At 35.7% G+C, this 21727-nt stretch overlaps 1 protein-coding gene across 6 annotated transcripts in view; it reads left to right on the top strand.

The window, feature by feature from the left end:
- Positions 1-21727, top strand: part of XRN1 (5'-3' exoribonuclease 1) — a 102018-nt gene that overhangs the window by 9018 nt on the left and 71273 nt on the right. For all 6 annotated transcript variants that reach the window (XM_032630214.1, XM_032630213.1, XM_032630211.1 and 3 more), the window contains 13 exons: positions 3119-3216; positions 4385-4494; positions 4585-4695; positions 6649-6731; positions 8990-9077; positions 9160-9328; positions 10238-10305; positions 10624-10761; positions 12458-12524; positions 12734-12839; positions 16148-16237; positions 18260-18416; positions 20189-20308. In XM_032630214.1, coding sequence (XP_032486105.1) covers positions 3119-3216; positions 4385-4494; positions 4585-4695; positions 6649-6731; positions 8990-9077; positions 9160-9328; positions 10238-10305; positions 10624-10761; positions 12458-12524; positions 12734-12839; positions 16148-16237; positions 18260-18416; positions 20189-20308 — 1405 coding nt within the window. The remainder of the gene's footprint in view (positions 1-3118; positions 3217-4384; positions 4495-4584; positions 4696-6648; positions 6732-8989; positions 9078-9159; positions 9329-10237; positions 10306-10623; positions 10762-12457; positions 12525-12733; positions 12840-16147; positions 16238-18259; positions 18417-20188; positions 20309-21727) is intronic.

The raw sequence follows: 21727 nt of genomic DNA, 5'->3' as shown, positions 1-21727 counted from the left end.
AATGAGAATATCACTGACATTTAATTTGACCCTGGGCTTAGATGCTGACCCTGCTTGAACATGGGTCCCCACTGGGTAGAAAGGCAAATTAGATTAGAAGGGGATGGATAGAGTATGAGAAGAGAACTGAGTTAGGACACTCGAGATATTATCAGCCCAGTGTACAACTTGGGTAGTAGAAGCAAAAGGTTGAAAAGGAGTTGTATACAGAGAGGATTTTAAAGTCAAAATCCTGGACCTGTGGAATATTTCTAAATAACAATGAAAACATGCAGTGTCCTTGTTATGAGTAACAGGAGTAAAGTTAAGAGGGTTGTTGGAACTGAAGGAAAGAAACCCTGAGTCTAGTGAGTTTGATAGGTCATTAGCCTAATAGATCCTTTCCTTTCATCACAATGGCAGGTAAAGAAGTAGAAAGGGCACCTATGAATCAGATGTGGAAATCATCAAGGAAGGTGGGAGAGTACCTTGGAGAAGGCTAGCAGTGAGAATGGGTAGAGGATGGTAAACTCTACTAATTTAAATATCAAAAGAGAAAAGATACTGAAGATATTGGAACTGTGAAATCCTTGAAGACAAGGGCCATCTCTTACTAAAATTTAGATTCTCAAGTACCACCCAAGACTTACTTAATCTGAACCTCTAAAAACTAGGCCCTGGAAACTATGTTTACCAGATTCCCCTGGTATTTGTTAAACTAGTTTTGGGACGCTGCTGGGCTAGATAATCTAGTGTTGAGAAAGGGTTATATAAGCCCACTGTGTCAGTCAGTTGCAGGTAATAGAAATTTAACTATTCTGAGCAGAAAGAAGTATAATACAGAGAATTGGGTGCTTATAAAAGTCATTGTAAAAGCCAAAAGGTTGTGCATTTAGGTTAGCCTTTAAGAATGACTTCCAGAACAACACCATAGAACTCACCCACTGATGGCATCACTACTGCAACATTCAGGAAGGTGAGGAGTTCAGAGGCCCTGACCAGAACAGGTAGTTCTAGGAATTTATTCCTTTAGCTCTGATCCAGAGGTTAAGAAGCTAAGTCATATCCAGAAGCCTAGCTGCAGGGAAGCCTGAGAGTTTAATTTTTTTATAGCTTTCTTCCAACCTCTCCAGTATCAGAAGACAGACTAGGAGAGAGGAATGGGCGTCGAGGGCCAGTTGACCCTAACCACCACAAGCGTTCGCTCGGTACTGTGGCGGCATCGAGTGTGCCATGTTTCCTCCAAATCCCCCAGTCAGCTTTTCCTCATTCTCCATGGCGACTGTTTTCTTCGCTCATAATCTTTAATCCTCATCACTTCGCATCTCTGCCATCTTTTAAATCTGCTGCCATCTGTCTTTCATCCCCACCGTGCCACTGAAACTTCCTTACAAGATTATTAATAGACTCCTTAAAGGGGCTAAATCTAGAGAATAATTCTGTCTTTATATTACTTCATTTATCTCTGGTATTTAGCAGTGTTGACCATTATTTCTTTCTTGAACTTCCTTCCCATGACCTTCAGGAAACTATACTCTATGACCGGGGATTGAACCTGGGCCCCGGCAGTGGAAGTGCCAAGTTCTAACCACTGTACACCAGGGAATTCTTTCTGACTGTACCTTCTTAATCTCCTTGTTATATTCTCTTCCTCTGCTTTGTCTCAAATATTGATGTTTCTTAAGGTTCCGTCCTGGGTCCTAAGATATCTTATCCAATGACTTTAAGTACTGAATCTGTACTGATGACTCCCAAACTTATCTTTCTGGTGGATATCTCTTTCCAGAGCTTGTATACATCCAAATGCCTGCTAAATGCCTCCTCTGGATACCATAGATACATTTCAGGCTTAATATATTCAGAACTGAACTCATCTTTGCCTCAAACCTGCCTTCCTTCTATGTTTCCGTGAATAACATCATGTAAATAGCTGCTCAACTCCAAAGTCCAAGAGTAATTGGACTTCTCTCTCTTCCTTATTCCTCACATCTAAGTCATATCTACTTACTTCTTTTCATCTTTACTGCTACTGTCAGCCTAGGCCACCATAATCTTCTACCTAGATTACTTTAATAGTTTTGCCTTGCCCCTGTCCCAAACATTCTCTATATTGCAGCTACATTAGACATTATGGCTGTTTAATTTCTATCTCCCCACTAGAGTGTAAATTCCGAGAAGAGGAATCATTTCTTTTTTGTTGTATCCCAAGAACTTGTCACATAGTAACATTGAATAATCATTTCTTCAGTCAAAGAAGGAAGGGGAGAAAAGAGGAAAGAATGGCTTTCATTGGTGAGATTACAAATGAGTTGATATCTTCAGAGTCTTTGTTATATTGAAGAGGTTGGTAAGAGAGAGAGGTTAAATACGAAGAAGAGTTTGTTTATCGCAGAAATAGAATTCCACAGGGCACAGTAGATAGAGCTAATAACAAGGCTGTAGAAAATGTACATAAAGCAGGACTTCCTAACTTGTATGCCATGTGGCATATTTGTGTGCCACACATGGGTTACTGGAGAAGCCAGATTGGAATTGGGATGCCAGTATTCAAACCTGTGTCTATCGGACTCTAAAAATCATGTTCTTCTTAGTAAATCCTGTTGCCTCAAAAATGAGATCATTTTGGCTACTGATGTCATTAATGTTATTAGGCTTTCGCTTTAGATGTTTTCATGAGGAAACCCAAAGATATACATTACAATTTTATAATTATTTTTATATAATATTCTTAGAGATCATTTTAATGATGTACTTATTTGATATTATTAAATGTAGTGTGTATAATGAATGTTTATGCTATACTTTTGAAATTATTTCTAGAACTAATATGCTGTATATTTGTGATTAGAAAAGAATTACTTTATAATAAGTATTTGTAACATTCTTTGTCAGTTTTATACTGTTATAATGTTCTACTTCTATAGTCCCTAGCTGAAAAACTCAGTTCTTTAAATGAAAAGAAACAATTCTGAGGCTCATCTTTATTGATTATAGACATTTCAAAACTTATATGTTTTGAACTTAAAATTGATGAATTAGTATTTTAGTTACAAAAACTTCTAAATAACCGTTTACTTTATGTAGAGATCTCTATTTTTTCCAGAAAGTTGAGCACTTCTTTTCCCCCTTAACATTTAAGGTCAGCAAAGGAGGCAGAAGACAAAATTAAAAAGGCAATAGAAAAAGGAGAAACTCTTCCTACAGAGGCCAGATTTGATTCCAACTGCATTACACCAGGTAAATTCACTGAGAGAAAAATTCTGGCAGATTTGAAATGTAAATGTAAATTTATTTCTCTTTTCTAACCTCTATTTATTTTGTCCTTAGGATTATATTTGCTCTATTTTCCCAGTTATGTCTCTTCATGAGATGGTTTGGTCACCTTGGTCATAAATGCCCCTATGGAGACCCACTGTAGGGATTTACAGATGCTGATAAGGGCACCTATGGACAGGACTCTCCCAGATGCACAAAATTCCTGACCTAGAAGGAACTTACAAGATCAGTCCTACTCCTGCCATTTATTTGTATGAAAGCTGACTCGATGAGGTTGTGGTTCACCCAAGTTCATAGAGCTAGCTTGAATTCAGGAGAAGAAACCCACTTTCCTCGTCTAGAGTGCTTACTCTTCTTCTCAGAGGCTGTTAAGATTTCTGTGACTTTAAGGAAGAATTAATTTATCAGTATTACAAGTTTAATCTTACATGCAACAGCACAGTCTGCCCTTCCTAGAGTTTTGTCTAACATCATTATAATTCTTTACATTGAAAAAAAATCTTATAATCGTACTATCTCATTAATTTTTACTATGGTAGTTTTCTCTTTCATTAAGTCCCCTAATGACACATTGCCCAATTTAATAACCAGTTTTATCATTATACAGTTTAAGACTTATTGCCTTTGACTATTGACTATCTGGGCTTTTCCTGAAACATAATCATTGTAGACTCAGTTTCCAGATTAATAGTAATTTTTCAGGTTAAAAATAGTAATGATAATAGTTGTTGTTATTGGCAATCTTATTGAAGCTACATGCCTTAAAAAAAAAACAAAAAACTTTAGAATCCAGCAGAGAAATTGAAGTTTGTTGGAGTGTTGAAACCCTGCCCTTGTGTGAAAATATTTGAAGCATAGTCCTGAGGCAGCAGTAACCTTTTTTGAATTTCCCCATCTGACATTAACTTCATTTTGGGGTGCCTGGTAAAATTGGAAATAGTTGTGCTATTTGGTTGGGAAAGATACAACATTACTCGCTTTTCAAGATAAGCAAGAGAGCTTTCGACCTCCTTGGGAGATCTTATACCTAGCTATTCCCTGGATACCCAGATCCAATTTCATGTTGTCACTGGGAACTCACTGTTTTTATATCTCTCTCAGATTAAATTTTTAAAAACCTTATTTTTAGGAACTGAATTCATGGCCAGGTTACACGAACATCTGAAGTATTTTGTAAATATGAAAATTTCTACAGACAAGTCGTGGCAAGGAGTTACCATCTATTTCTCAGGCCATGAGGTTATTATCTTATTTTATTTAAAGAGTTTTTTAAATTTAATCTTGAGAAATATAGCATATTACCACATTTTTTTTTAACATTATATTTAGACTCCTGGAGAAGGAGAACATAAAATCATGGAATTTATCAGATCCGAGAAGGCAAAGCCAGATCATGATCCAAACACCAGACACTGTCTTTATGGCTTAGATGCTGACTTGGTAGGTATAATGTTTATTGTATTCTAATCTTATGCCATTGTAGTTAAAATATCTAGGAAACTTGGTCTTAATTAAAGAAGATTTCTGGGCTTCTCTGGTGGCGCAGTGGTTAAGAATCCGCCTGCCAATGCAGGAGACACGGGTTCGAGCCCTGGTCTGGGAAGATCCCACATGCCGTGGAGCAACTAAGCCCGTGCGCCACAACTACTGAGCCTGTGCTCTAGAGCCCACGAGCCACAACTACTGAGCCTGAGCTCTAGAGCTCGTGTGTCACAGCTACTGAAGCCCACGCACCTAGAGCCTGTGCTCCACAGTGAGAAGTCACCACAATGAGAAGCCCACGCACCGCAACAAAGAGTAGCCCCCACTCGCGACAATTAGAGAAAGCCCACGCACGGCAATGAAGACCAAACGCAGCCAAAAAAAAAAAATGAAAAATGAAAAAAACATTTAAGAAGATTTCTGGCTATGGGAACAAATATCAGAGATATAATAATGATTGTTACTTCTGCTATTACCAAAGTTCTAAAACATTTGGAAAAGGAGTTCTTTTGCCATAGTTTATGATCAACAGATCTCTATAGTTAGTGTTCACACCTGACTGACCCTAATGCTATGAATACTCTGCTGACATCAGGATAGGTGGCCCTTTTTACCCTCATTCTTAATACACAATTTTTAATACCACCTGATCTGATGACTCCATAACCCAAGTTTGCTAGACGCTTTTTGTTTTAACTTTCTATTACAGAAATTTGCAAATATAAACAGATGTAAAGGAGAGAGCATAATGAACCTCCTTGTGTCCTTCATCTGTCTTCAGTAACCTTCAGCTCCTTTCCCTAATCATCTGTCTCCTTCCTTCTCCTCCCCTGGATTCTTTTTTTTTTAAGACTTTTTTTTTTTTTAAAATAAATTTATGTATTTATTTATTTTTTGGCTGCGTTGGTCTTCGTTGCTGCGCGTGGGCTTTCTCTAGTTGTGGCGAGTGGGGGCTACTCTTCGTTGCAGTGTGCGGGCTTCTCATTGCGGTGGCTTCTCTTGTTGCAGAGCACGGGCTCTAGGCACGTGGGCTTCAGTAGTTGTAGCACGTGGGCTCAGTAGTTGTGGCGCACGGGCTTAGTTGCTCCAGGGCATGTGGGATCTTCCCGGACCAGGGCTCGAACCCGTGTCCCCTGCATTGGCAGGCAGATTCTTAACCACTGTGCCATGAGGGAAGCCCATCCCCCGTATTCTTGAAGTATATGACATGTATTATTTAATCTATAAATATTTCATGATGGAGAATATTAAAAATGATAACCCCAGTGATATCCCACATAAAACAAAAATTAACAAATCACTGTTTAATATATAAATAACAATTTAGTATTCTCATTTCCCTGATTGCTTCATAAATGTTTTATTTTCTTTGAATCAGGATTAAATGAAAATAAACAATATACATTGCGATTGGTTGATATGGCTCACTAGACTATTTGACTTACTTTGGGGATTAGAATACTATGTGAGAATATTAACTGAAAATATCCTTTTCCAGTTTTTTCTGAGTTTTCACATACTAAAGGTATCTTGGCCTCCAGAAGAGTCCTGTATTCTTGTGTCATGGAAATGCTGTTGCCCTAATTCCTTACCCATTCCTCCATGGCAAGTGGAAAGGTGTAAAAACCAAGAGAACATTTTTGGGATTTTTTTATGGGGGTACAGTGGGGTGGTTATAAAAGTTATGTGAGTCTAAAGTGAACATTTTTTTCTTAGAAAGGTACACAGAATTTACCCAATTTATAACCTGTAGATGTATCATATTTTGATATTTATACATTTAATTTGCTAATGAATTATTTTCCTTAAGTAAGCATGTTCTGTATATAGAAATGTTTTTTGCTTGCTCTTGTGAACCCGATGCTATAAAAAATGAGAGAATAGAAACATTTCTTCATCATTTTTCAACAGATTATGCTTGGATTAACAAGTCATGAAGCACATTTCTCTCTTTTAAGAGAAGAGGTTCGGTTTGGTGGCAAAAAGACACAAAGGTAAATCATACTGCCTATATATCAGAAGGTAGAACAGAAATTAAATTAGGAATAGTAATCCCTTAACAGGTATATGACCGGTAAATATTTTCTCCCAGTCCGTGGGTTGCCTTTTCACTCTGTTGATAGCATCCTTTGATGTACAAAATTTTTAATTTTGATGAATTCCAATCTATTTTTTTCTTCTGTTGCCTGTACTTTTTAGTGTAATATGCAAGAAATCATTGCTGAATGCAATGTCATAAAGCCTTTTCCCATTTTATTCTAAGGGTTTTATAAGTATTAACTCTTAACATTTAGGTCTTTGATCTATGTCGAGTTAATTTTTATATGTGGTGTAAGGTAATGGTCTGTCTTCATTCTTTTGCATGTGGATGTCCAGTTTTCTGAACAACATTTGTTGAAAAACTGTCTTTTCCCCATTGAATGATCTTGGCTCCCTGGTCAAAAATCACGTGACCATATATGCAAGGGTTTGTTTCTGGGATCTGTATTCTATTCCGTTGGTCTATATGTCTGTCTTTATGCCAGTACCACAAGTATTTTGATAACTGTAGCTTTGTAGTAAGTTTTGAAATCAGGAAGGGTGAGACCTCCAACTATATTCTTCTTTTTCATGATTATTTTGGCTGTTCGGGGTCTCCTGAGGTTAATAATTTTTAAGATAGGTTTTCTGGGTTTTTTTGTAAAAAAGTTGGGATTTTGATCGGGACAGCATTGAATCTATAGATCCCTTTGGGTAGCATTCACATCTTGATATCAAGTCTTCCAGTCTGTTAACATAAAATGTCATTCCATTCATTTATGTCTTCTTTAATTTCTTTCAGTTTTGTAGTTTTAGTGTACAAGTCTTTTGCCTCCTTTCTTCTTTTTTTTCCTTTAATTGAAAATAATGTTTTTAAATATAGTTACCTGCTGTGCATTACATCCTCAGAGCTTATTTTATCTTATAACTGGAAATTTATACCTTTTCACCGCCTTCACCCATTTCACCCACCCCCATCCCCTACCTTTGTGAATCATCAGTCTGTTCTCTGTATCTTTGATTTCAGTTTTTTTGCCTCTGGCTTTTTCTTTTGCTTCCTTGGTCAAGTTTATTTCCGAGTGTTTTATTCTTTTGGATGTTATTATAAGTGGAATTGTTTCTTAATTTCCTTTTTGGATTGTTTATTGCTGGTATGTAGAAACACAACTGATTTTTGTGTTGACCTTATACCCTGCACCTATGCTGAATTCATTTTTTAGTGCTAGTATTTTTTTATTTTTTGTAGATTCTATGGGATTTCTACATATAGAATTACACCATCTGTAAATAGAGTTTTACTTCTTCTTTTGCAGTTTGGATACCTTTTATTTCTTTTCTTGCCTACTTGCCCTGGCTAGACTTCCAGCATAATGTTGAATAACTATAGTGAAAATGGGCATCCTTGTCTTGTTACTGATCTTAGGAACAAGAATTCCTTTCCTTGGGAGGAAAGCTTTCAGTCTTTCACCATTGATTATGATATTAACTGTGGATTTTTCATAAATTCCCTTAATCACATTAAGGAAATTCCCTTCTGTTCCTACTTTGCTGAATGTTTTTATCATGAAAGAGTGTTGAATTTTGATGTATGCTTTTTCTGTTAAATGATTATGCGGGGGTTTTTCTCCCTTTGTTTATTAATATGGTGTATTACATTGATTTATTTTCTTATGTTGGACTATTTTTGCATTCCTGAAGAAAATCCCATTTGTTCATGGTGTATAAATGCTTTTAATATGCTGTTAACAGCTTATATTCTTACTTGTAATTAATCCTGGAGTATAGGCCACAGCCAGGAATATAGACCCCTATACCAAGCCCAGAAAAGGTAAGAGGAGGAAGTGATGGTGCCTCAACATTGAAGCCTTGGACTGTACTGCAGTAGATATAAAAGTATATGTACTCACTTATCTATATGCTTTCTGCTGGTGGCCAGCCTTAAATGGACCAGATCCCACTGGTTTATTACATCTATTATGTATTACTTAGACTTTCTCAATTCTGAGAGTCCTTCCACAGAAAGCATATTGTAAACCAATTACTATGAACTTTATCTCTGTTGTAATTGTAGTTATATTTTTATCTTAACATTACCCTGCAGCTTGCCTATAAATTACATGCCTTAATGACAAGAATTAACTATTTTCTAATGATGTTCTATTTTAAGCTACGTTTTTAAACTTGAACCTTAAAAATATAATAAGCTCTGTGTTGATCATCTGACTAATTCCAGGGTATGCGCACCAGAAGAAACCACATTTCACCTTCTACACTTGTCTTTAATGAGAGAGTATATTGACTATGAGTTTTCAGCATTAAAAGTAAGTATTAATACAACCATGGGCCAAAGATGAATATGCAGAAATTTCCATAGGATTTGACTCTTCTCTTCATATTGCATAGGACAAGATCACATTTAAATATGATATTGAAAGGATAATAGATGATTGGATTTTGATGGGATTTCTTGTTGGCAATGATTTTATCCCTCATCTACCTCATTTACATATTAATCATGATGCACTGCCTCTTCTTTATGGAACATATATTACCATCCTGCCAGAACTTGGGGGTAAGAAAAGTTTAATATTTGTTTGAAGCTACTTTAAGTTAGCACTCAACTAACCCTAAAAATGTCACTCAGTTTATTAGATTATGGCATGCACAACTAAAGTAGGAAAAGAATTTGGAGTTTCTTTTAGTCTAAGGTGCCAAGCTCTCTAAAGTTGTAATTTTCAATGGTTCACAAGCAAAGAAGATGATGCCAGTTAAGCAGTCTCATTTATTGATACCTAACTAATCTCCACCTTAAATGGCTTAAGAAAGCCAGCAGAGGTTGCTCGTTTCACTTAGCTCGTTTCATATTTAAGCATAGAAATTTAGTTTTCTGAATGGATAATCATCAGAGTATTTAATATGAGGGAGAGATTTTCAAGTTAAAATGGGAAACTGACAGATAGTGGTGATGCTGAATAAAACAGACGACAGGGAATTCCCTGGCCGTCCAGTGGTTAGGATTCTGCATTTTTACTGCAGAAGGCGCAGGTTCAATCCCTGGTCAGGGAACTAAGATCCGGCAAGTCACGCTGCACAGCAAATCAATCAGCTAATCAATCAGTCAATCAACAGAGTAGCAGGACATTGGTCTTTTCTTTCTTAAGTTAACATATCAAATGAATGACCTAGATAGATTCTAGAACATATTTAATTTAATTAACTGTCTCCCAGTGTTGTTTGGAAATTTGGGAAGATTATTACTATGTAAACCTGGAATTTTTTATATTTTCCTTCAGTTCTTACATACTGTGTACTATAGTAACATCAAGTTCATAGAAACTAGGGCCACTTACATAGTCCAACACTGAGTGTTTTTTCTTGATTAGTAGAATGTCAAAACTCAACGTTTTGTAAAAATTTTGTAGAATGGTTTAGAAAAAATAATGTCAGCTTTTAGTACAAGTTTAGATTTTGTTCCTTTTAGGTTATATTAATGAAAGTGGACATCTCAACTTACCTCGATTTGAGAAATACCTTGTGAAACTATCAGATGTAAGTAACTAGAAGTTTTTGTTTTCCTGTCCCAGGGTAGCTATAAATGGTCAGTAACCATTTACATAATACCAGAAGAAAAAGTTTTTGTGATTCTACTCAAGTTGGTCATTCTGTATAAGTAATTTCACCTAAGTTATTTTCATTTCTATTTGCTTTTCATTTTTAGTTTTCAGAGTAATAGATGAAGTCCCCATGTAAAAAAGTAATATCTCCTGATTTCCTATGCCCTAGAAGTAGTCACTGTTAAAAGTTTGGTCTGTATTCTTCTAAACATACTTACGTTATTTTAAAATAAATGTAAATATTTCTGTACAGTTTGATCGAGAGCACTTCAGTGAAGTTTTTGTGGACCTAAAGTGGTTTGAAAGCAAAGTTGGTAACAAGTACCTCAATGAAGCAGCAGGTGTCGCCGCAGAAGAAGCCAAGAACTACAAGGAAAAGAAAAAATCAAAGGTGTCCATTTTTTTAGGTGTCCTTTCATGTTTTTAGCTGTAAAGGTAAAACTGATATTCCTTGTTTCTCATTTTCTTTCTTATGATTTTAGGGTTGCCTCATTTTAGTTTCATTTCTTCTTTTCCTCTATGGACATTTTAAAAATTGTTTTGGTTTCTTTTTCTCTATTAGATCCTATCATTTAAATCTGATCTTTAAAAATCAGTTTATTTTTACCATCAGAGAACATTGTGTTTTCTTTGTTCTTCCACTCTATTAATAAGTGTATAAAACATTTCGAAATATAAGAGCCCAGAAAATTAGTTAAAATGTGGATATTTATAGCATTTAATGTTATGAGACATTAACTAGATCAGTGATTTTTCTCTAGAAGTAATTTATATATAAAATCGTGTGTAAAATACAGTGATAGGCTAGGCTAAGAGTAGTTAATAGCACGATATGTGGTAACTGTTAGGTCCTCAATAAGTGACTAGAGTCAGTTAGAATATGCTAGTACACTGTAAAACACCTCTAAGAAGCCCTAAAGAATGTCTTATGTGTGTTAGCTTGGAAAATAAACCTCTTCTGAAATTTTCCTCAGCTAACCCATAGTTATTGGATTCTGGTGAAACTGATGAGTTTCCTGCACTCTCTTTGCTGTACTGGTTTTATTCAGGCTCAAGCCCAATATCTCTTGCTCCAGGAAGGGCAACTGTCCTGATTTTCTTTAGTGCAGTCTTTCTAATTGCTTAACTTTTCCTCAGTGGAGCTTAGCAGTAGTCAGTCTGCATTCTACTCTGTTTCTTATCTTAATAAAACAGGCTCTGCAACTTTTGGGGGACCCGTACCCACGAACTTAAATATCAATAATCCATGACTCCGCCCACCTCAGCTCAGTCCTTAAGCTTCACCAGTCATCCATGGGTGTGTAGTTAACATTAGAGACACTGGTAGATTGAAAGGAGCTGGAGAAACAGCCCAGACGCAGGAAATTGGCAGAGGCCCTAGCTTGGATGAAGAAAAGGAAATTGGGAATAAGGGAGTAGGAAGAACTAATGAGAGGCACCGGCAGTTGATAGGCAGTTAGAAGTAGAGGAGAGAAAGGATGAAATCACAAGGAGGAAGAATAGATGGGCAGGATATGAAGGATGTGATGAAATGGAAGAACTTTAGAAAAGCAGATGAGTTACATGGAAGAAAATTTAGAAGTGGCTGGTAGAGTCATAGGAATGATGGGATCCAGAGATACAAAAAAATAGGTAATGTTTGTAGTTATTGGATTCAATCATAAACAAACAGATTGTGTTAACAATAGCCCAGAATTTGACATATAAAAATGTTAAAGTTGAAAGAATTTGATATTGATTGTGTACTTTTCTCTAAGTAAATGAAATATTCTTGAAGTGTTTTGTTTTTGGAACACATATATAATTAAATATATTTATCTTTTATATTGGTGAACATTACTTGTTATTTATCATTGAGGGGTCTGAATGTTAAGTTCTACATAATAAAGATTTTTAGCTTCAGGAAACAGTGATATAAAACCAAAAGCATTTACACAGCATTTGAGGAATATTTTTAAAACAAACTTTTGCAGTGTGTCACTTAAGGATCATTCAGTTATCTTTAGTATTTTTTAAATCTCCCTGTTAAATGTCTCACCTTAAAGTATATCCTGCCTTAATTTTATATTGATTTATAATTTGTATAGGGCCAGGAAAACTCAATATGTTGGGCTGCTTTAGACAAAAATGGAGAAGAAGTGGTAACTTCTAAGGGTGAGTACAAACTATGTATTTTAATAGATGCAATTTTTTTGACAGAATAGTTGTTATATCTTTCCTTTATTAGTACTAATTCAATAATATTGGATGAAATAGATGTCTGTGGTAGTTTATAAGCATCTGCTTTGATATATAACAAAGCATTAGATGTAAAAACGGAATATTCGTAATTGTCAGCCACTGTCTTTCTGTCTTTTTTCCAGACAATTTGGAAGATGAGATTGAAGATGATGACTTGTTTGAAACCGAGTTTAGACAATATAAAAGAACATATTACATGACAAAGATGGGAGTTGACGTAGTTTCTGAGTACGTTTTTGCCAATGCTTTTACTTTAAAGTAGAAAAAAAATTAGACTTTGCAGTGAAAACAACATAATTTTGATAGTTATGGTAATGGGTGGAAAGGATTTTTTGTTTTCATAAATTATTGTAAGCCTTTCAACTGGTACCGTTTTGGACAAGGTAACATTAATTGACATGTGTTATGCAGTTGACCTTTGAACAACACGGGTTTGAACTGCACAGGTCCACTTATATACGGACTGTTTTTACTAAATACTTAATGCAGTACTACGTGATTCACAGTTGTTTGAATCCCCAATTGGTTGAATTCACAGATGCAGAACCGCAGATACAGAGAGCCAACTAGTTATAGGTGGATTTTCTACTACACAGAGGGTTGGCGCCCCTAACTCCTGCATTGTTCAAGGGTCCTATGATAAAAATTGCCAAATAGAAAATGGTTAGTGTTTTGCTTCCCATCTTCTAAAGCTCACATCACACTTATCTCAAAGGGCACCTGGCTCAGCCCCAGGTTAATAACTAGTACAAAAGTTCCTTAACAACTTGACCTCTAGAATGGTGGTCCACACTTCTGAACTACAGCCCACAGTATGAATTACATGTATTTTATTTATTTTAATTTACAGACACTTATAAAGTGCTTACCAAGTGCCAGGCACTATTCTAAACATTTGAAAAATATTAACTCATTTATATTTTAATAATATAAACATATAAATATATATATAACATGAAAATGTTAACTTGTAATTCTCACAATAATTCTTTAAGATAAGTAGAATTATTATTACCTTAAAATAGAGGAAATTAAGGAATGAGAGGTTTAAGTGATTTGCTTGAAGTGACATGCATAGGTAGTGAGTGGGAGAGCCAGGATTTAAACACAAGCAATCTGGCTCCAGAGCCCATGCTTAACCACCAGATGAGACTGCTTTTCTATAAGTGAAATAAGAGTTTCATGAAATGCTATGTGCCCTTATTACATTAGCAAGTAGGACTTCTGAGACTTGAGAAATAACATATTTAAAATAGTTATGCTTTTAATCCTTTTTTCCTTTATTCTTATATTTCCTTGATTACAGTTAGATAGAACTGTAGTACATGCAGTTGACATTAAATGCTTAATTTGATAGGAAACTAGTCTTCTGTTTTATTTCTTTTTCCTTTTATATAGTAAAATATAGACTTATGAAAATGAGATACTATTTGTTTGCCTAGCAAATAAGCAAATCTTTTTAAGTTGTTATATTCAGTGTTAGTCCAGGAGTGGTAGTAGATTTCTTCCCTTAATTACTGGTGGAAATATAAATTGGTAAAATTATTTTGGAAACTACATATCCAAAAGCCTTTAAAATAGTCATCCCTTTGACCCAATAATTCTAATTGTTAAAATATCTTAAAAATATAAAGTTAAACACAGAAGATCCTTATACACAAGGAAGTTTATTACAAAGATTTTTAAAAGTAAAAAATTAGAAACAATGTACATGTCCAGTAAGAATGTTCATCGTAATTGTCTCCACCTCCTCCTCATTACAGTCACTATCTCTGCCATTTCCAGTGTTTCCAGAATATGCGGAACTGTTAAACTGGTACTTATGGAAAGTTCATAACAATTCAGAAAGATACTTTCAGTATATCATTAAGTACAAATTTTAAAAGCAGGATACAAAAATAATGCACAGTATCCTCTCATTAATACTTAAAAAAAAACCTGGGCATAGAAAAGAGATTGAGAAAAATACCAAAAGGTAATAGTGATTGCTATAAGGTGATAAAAATGCTTTTTGTCATTATCTGTATTTTCAGTAATGAGGAAATATTTCTTTTATAATAAAAAAGTAATGCATTTCATTTTAAAAAGCATAGCTCCCAGGACGTCCCTGGTGGCACAGTGGTTAAGAATCTGCCTGCCAATGCAGGAGACATGGGTTTGAGCCCTGGTCCGGGAAGATCCCACATGCCGTGGAGCAACTAAGCCCACGCGCCACAACTACTGAGCCTGCTCTCTAGAGCCCGTGAGCCACAACTACTGAGCCCACACACCACATCTACTGAAGCCCGCACGCCTAGAGCCCGTGCTCTGCAACAAGAGAAGCCACTGCAATGAGAAGCCTGCGCACCACAATGAAGAGTAGCCCCCGCTCGCCTCACCTAGGGAAAACCTGCGAGCAGCAACGAAGACCCAACAGAGCCAAAAATAAATAAATTTTTTTTTAAAAAAAAAGGGCTTCTCTGGTGGCCCAGTGGTTGAGAATCTGCCTGCCAATGCAGGGGACACGGGTTTGATCCCTGGTCTGGGAAGATCCCACATGCCGCAGAGCAGCTAAGCCCACAACTACTGAGCCTGTGCTCTAGAGCCCGTGAGCCACAACTACTGAGCCCGCGTGCCACAATTACTGAAGCCCGCGCGCCTAGAACCCATGCTCCACAATGAGAGAAACCACCGCCATGAGAAGCCTGTGCACTGCAAAGAAGAGTAGCCCCCGCTCGCCGCGACTAGAGAAAGCCCGCGTGCAGCAACAAAGACCCAACACAGCCAAAAATCGATAAATAAATTTATTTTTTTTAAAAAAAGCGTAGTTCCCAGAAATGATGTAGATTCTAGAATTTCTAAGTGTATCTCTACCTGAATTTTGGTAACAGACACTAACAAGGTTTATAGCTACTTTGGGGTCTAACCTAGAGTGCTCTTTTTTGCTGTGTGTGTGTGTGTGTGTGTGTGTGTGTGTGTGTGTGTGTGTGTGTGTGTGCGCGCGCGCGTGTGTAATGTGTGTGTCATTATTTTACCTTAAATGATGGTTTTTGAGAAAAAAGGGATTAGAGGGAATATTGTTCAGTGGATATCGCACTTCTCAAAGTGTGTTCTAGCTCTATAACCAGATTTTAAGATCTTCTGATTTCTTCCTGTGATTCTCTCAGGCATCCTCCCAAATAAAGAAGATTCCCATCCCTATCTCTCATCACACCCTGAATATTTAAGGAATTGGTAGTGCCACATTATAGAAAGTTTCATTAACTAAATCCTCAAACTTTAAACCAAAGGCACAGTACATTGACTGAATAAATATGCACAGCATGTTTAAGTATTCTCATGGTTGGTTTAGGAAAACTATAAGGCAAACCTTTAATCCGGCATGATGGAATTTTTAAAAAACAATATTTTGGAGTTTTTCTGATTGCAGTTTTTGGTTTATTCATTGATTAACTAAAACGTGAGACAGAATGTGATATCAGGAGATATGCTCTAAACACAAATGGCCTGTCTTCAAAAAATAATGTTATAATGAAAATATTCTTTTCTATTTTCAGTGACTTTCTGGCTGATCAAGCTGCATGTTATGTTCAGGCAATACAGTGGATTTTGCATTATTACTATCATGGAGTTCAGTCCTGGAGCTGGTGAGGGAATAAAAACAAAAAGTTTTGTCTTTTATAATGGTTCATTCTACTGTAAGCTCATTTGAGAATCTCTTTTCTTTTTATTTCTATTTATGATAGTATTTTTTAAAAGATACATACAGCCAAGTTTAAATGAAATACAGGTAATCTTTTTTTATATGAAAATACTTTAAAAAGACCCTTTTATAACAAAGATACTTTCAGCTATAGCAGATGGCCCATAATAAAAGCTCTCTGTTAATCTAATGATTTGAAATTTTCTGTTATAATGAATGAAGTGTGACAAAGTCTTGATAATTAATGGGTCTGAGCAGTGGTTAAGTGGGATTGTTTATTATATTCTTCTCTACATTTTTATGTGTTTGAAAAAATTTTTCTATCAGGAGTAATTATTGAAGAATGGGTTATATGAATGTTAGACTGGGAAGGGTAAAGAAGAAAGGAGAAAGGAATTACTTGCTTTTCCTGGAAATAATAATAATTTGTCTCGTTTCCTATTCCAGCAAGTTCCATCTACATTTCCAAACCATCCACTTGTTATAGAAAAAATAACAAGCCAAAATATGCTGCAGGGAAAAGCAGAGACTTTTAAGTGATGAGATAGCTTGTTTTGTTTTGTTTTCAGAACACCTGCTAGGCTCTGTTTTAAAGCACCAACAGCAAAACAGACCAGTGCAAAATAATATGGCATTAATTTCACATGATTTCACTTACTAATAGCCTTTACAAATCTTTGCAATAACTAACATGATTCTCAGGGTGTCTCTGAAGAGTATTCTATGACAAAAATCCTTGATTTGCCATTTTTTAAGAGGGTGAGTATAAGTTATCCCTATTATATTACCAGGCGTTAAGGCCAGGCACTTGAAAAGCATGTTCTCATATAATCCTCACAACTATTTAAAGTAAGCATTGTTCTCTGCCTTTTACAGATGAGGATTAGAGAGGTTAAGTAATCTTTCCAAGATGACATATACCCAAGAATCAAGTCCAAGGCTATCTGATTCCCAAAGTCTATACGTTTTGCCTTGTTTCACATGCCATTCTGCCTCCTAAACTTTCCCACCCTTTTGAAGTATGACATAATTGTGGAATATAAAAATATTTCTTGGGCTTCCCTGGTGGCACAGTGGTTGAGAGTCTGCCTGCCGATGCAGGGGACACGGGTTCGTGCCCTGGTCCGGGAAGATCCCACATGCCATGGAGCACCTAGGCCCATGAGCCATGGCCGCTGAGCCTGCGTGTCCAGAGCCTGTACTCTGCAACAGGAGAGGCACAACAGTGAGAGGCCCGCGTACCGCAAAAAAAAAAAAAAAAAAATTTCTTCATTGTTTTGTTGGTATCTTTAGTCAAACATTAAGAACATTGAAAGTTTTTTTAAAATTGTATGTTTCAAGTTTTGTAAAAATATTTTTTCTGTAGTTAAATATGGGAAGGTATTAAAAACAAAAATAGTTGGTGTGTATGATTGATAAGTGGTTTAATCCTTACCACGAACACAATATATATATACTAATGCAAAGATAAAAGTTCTTAGAACTGACTAGTAACAGCCATATGAGCTCAGACTCACTGTTCCCTCTGTCCTTACAAGAGAAGCTCAGGCCCACATGAGCTAACTGAACGTCTTCTGACTACCTCATTACTTCATTCTAAGAACCTATTGTTTGGAAGACTCACAGTCAACATTTTCGAAACTGAACAGCCATTATCTTATTTATATATATAAATAATAAATTATATATTTATATATTATTAATATATATATCCTTGCATGCATCCAAATTTTGAGTGTGAAACTGCACTTAAAAAATTAAGGAAATAGAATATTTGTTGCCATCAAATGACCTAAATTCTCCAACATTGCTGATTTTTTATATTCAAGTAGCAGAATTATGAATGATTTTTTGTCTTTAGAATTATTGCCATGTGTTGTTAAAATAGAATATGGAGAAGTATATGCTTACTATTGACCTGTTTCATAAAATTGCCAATTGTTTAAAACTCAGTTTTGTTTTATAGGTTTTATCCGTACCATTATGCACCTTTCCTATCTGATATCCGCAACATCAGTACACTCAAAATCCATTTTGAACTAGGAAAACCTTTTAAGCCATTTGAACAGCTTCTTGCTGTACTTCCAGCAGCTAGCAAAAATTTACTTCCTACATGCTACCAGGTGAGTTTTAGAATTAAATGTGTTTATGGTCTTTTTAATATTTAGGAGCTCCTGCAAACTTAGAAACATCATACCCAAATTTCTTTAATAGCTAAATATATTTATATTCAGTTTCAAATACAGGATTCCTTAAACAAATCCCTTGAAAAGTAGTTGCTTGATTTAAAGTTAGCTTTGTTTTATATTTTATTTTTATTTATTTGGTTGTGCCGGGTCTTAGTTGCAGCCTGTGGGCTCCTTAGTTTCAGCACGTGGGCTCCTTAGTTGCGGCAGGTGGGCTCCTTAGTTGTGGCATGCGAACTCTTAGTTGCAGCATACGTGTGGGATCTAGTTCCCTGACCAGGGATCAAACCTGGGCCCCCTGCATTGGGAGCGTGGAGTCTTAACCACTGCGCCACCAGGGAAGTCCCCAAGTTAGCTTTGTTTTAAAAAGGCAAACAAATTTCATAAGCCATTCAGAGCATAGCTTCTTTATTTTCAGTATCTTTAAGCACATCTTCAATTTGTCTCTGCACTGATGAAAGTAAACTGAGATAGGCAAAATCTGAAGCCATCTACTTTGTCCAAACGTTTACAGATTTCATTTCAGTTCTCTTTTACCCTCTACCTAGTAGAATACGGATGATTCTAGTAAGTTATTTATATCAACAAAAGTATTACCTCCGTTTATATTTGGATTTTAAGCATTTCATTTATCAAATTGTGGAATAAAAGGCTTTTCTCTGGTTAACGTGTTTCATGTAACAGAAAAAGATATTTCGGGGTGATTGAGTCACCAAAATTACGCCAAGCCTGCTAAGCTGATTCTGAGAGTAAACTTCATTTAGTTCTTCTAGAGCATCAATCTCTTCTTCTAATTCCATGGTCTGGTACAAGGAACTGGAGTAGACACATATAAACACAGACACACACCTGCCTTCACTGCTTGAACAGTATCAGGCTTCCTTCTGTATCTTTCTGAAATTTAACCTGTCCTTCATCCTGGCCCCTGGCCTTTCTTTCTTAAGTTTCTTTGATGGTTTTTTCCTACCTTCACATACATTAAGGATTGATACTCAACCACTCTGGACCAGTAACCATGCAGGTTTTTATAGCCACATCTGTTTTGATTGTTCTGTGCTCATAACTTGCTGATTATTAAATACTTTGAATATGACCTTGAGAAATATGCTATTTCTTTAAATTTTTTATATCATAATCTTCCATATTCTATTCCTAGAAGACATCTTTAACTTTCTTTATCTACTTCTGTTAAAAAATCTCTAATAAAAACGTCATATTGAACTTCTTATCTTTGCTATTGGTAGTAAAGAGATTTTGGATTTTAGGATTTTTTTTCTTTTTAATTATCTTAGTTCTTATATAACTTAATAAAATCAGTTGATTAGGACATGAAAATAAATTGCCTAAGGTTAAAAATGGAGTGTGTGAAATGAACTGAAGTCTGAATGGGAAAACAATTTAGATAGGCCTTGTAAAGTGAAAAGACAATAGAAGATAGAAATGATAAAATTCAGAGTAAAGATAGTTTTGCTACATAACTAGCTTAGTGGAACAGGAAAGTGGTGAACGGTGGTGAAATTAGAAGCCTCATACTTGAAAATCAAAATATAACAAGTATATTACAACATATCTAAGATGTAAAAATTTACTTTTGCTTTGCTTAGAAATTTTAAACTGTTACAATTGAGGAAATATTATAAATATATTAGCAAAAAGCTACATTGATATTAGTTGTTACATTTCTATTACGCTATTTTATATTTTCACAGCATTTGATGACGAATGAAGACTCGCCAATTATAGAATATTATCCACCTGATTTTAAAACTGACCTAAATGGGAAGCAACAGGAATGGGAAGCTGTGGTTCTAATACCTTTCATTGATGAGGTCAGTGCATGAAATAGTTATATATACATGTATATTTTAATCAGATATTATTTCACATAAATTAATAAGCAGTGGATTTTAATCACCATTTGTGTTTTTTTAATGAGTTTTAACTACTCTCATCTTCATTATGTGCATCCAAACTTGTAGGTATGCTAATTATAAGAAAGCTGGCATTGCTTTACTAATAGTAGACAAAGTAGGCTTCAGAACAAGGAGCATTACCAGAAATCAAAGGCTTGAATAACACTGTAAACCTACTCAACTTCATTAATATATGTAGAACACTGTGCCCAACAACTAAAGAATACACATTTTTAAGTGAAAGTACATTCACCAAGATTATTTGGTGAGACGTAAAACATGTCTGGGGCTTCCCTGGTGGCGCAGTGGTTGGGAGTCCGCCTGCCGATGCAGGGTTCGCGGGTTCGTGCCCCGGTCCGGGAAGATCCCACATGCCTCAGAGCGGCTGGACCCGTGAGCCATGGCCGCTGAGCCTGCGCGTCTGGAGCCTGTGCTCCGCAACAGGAGACGCCACAACAGTGAGAGGCCCGCGTACTGCAAAAAAAAAAAAAAAAAAAAATGTCTGAATAAATTTAAAAGGGTTGAAATCATAAAGAGAATATTCTCTGACCACATGGAATTAAATTTAAAATCAGTAACAACTCTCTGGGAAACTTACAGATATTTTGAAATTAAATAACACACTTGTAAATAATCCATAGATTAAAGAAATTAAAAGGGATATTTGAAAATATTTATCTCAATGATAATGAGAACATGTATCGTAATCTATGATAAAGCTAAAGCAAGGCTTAAAGGGAGACTTAAGGTTCTAGATGCTTATCCTAAGCAATAAGACATTTTAAAATAAATTAAGCTTCCTACCATAAGAAGCTAGAAAAACAAGAGCAATTTAAATCCAAACTAAGCAGAATGAAGGAAATAAAAATAGCAGAAATCTATGGAAAATGAGCAAACAATAGAGAAAAATCAATGAAACCAAAAGTTGGTCCTCTGAAAAGATTAATAAAATTGATAAATCCTAGCTAGACAGATCAAGAAAGGCTGAGAAAAGCCAGAGCACGAGGGGAGAACACATAAATTGCCAATATTTGGAATGAAAGAAGAGGTGTCCTATAAATTCTACAGCTATTAAAAGAATCCATAAGGGATATTGTGAACAATTTTATGGCAACGAATTCAGCAACCTAAGTGAAATGAACACAGTTCTTTAAAGACACAGTTTAGCAAAACTGACCAAAAAACATGTAAAAATCTGAGTAGTCCTATATCTTTTAAAGACATTTAGTTTCATGATTTAAAATCTTCTCACAGAGAGAATTCTAGGTTCAGATGTCTTGACTTGTGAATTCTAGCAAGCATTCAAGGAAGAAATAATACTAATTTTACACAAAC

The sequence above is a fragment of the Phocoena sinus genome, chromosome 4 (genome assembly GCF_008692025.1).
Source record: "Phocoena sinus isolate mPhoSin1 chromosome 4, mPhoSin1.pri, whole genome shotgun sequence".
In the NCBI taxonomy this organism is placed as follows: domain Eukaryota; kingdom Metazoa; phylum Chordata; class Mammalia; order Artiodactyla; family Phocoenidae; genus Phocoena; species Phocoena sinus.
Note: the sequence above shows the minus strand (reverse complement) of the source record. Positions and strands in the feature narration are given on the sequence as shown.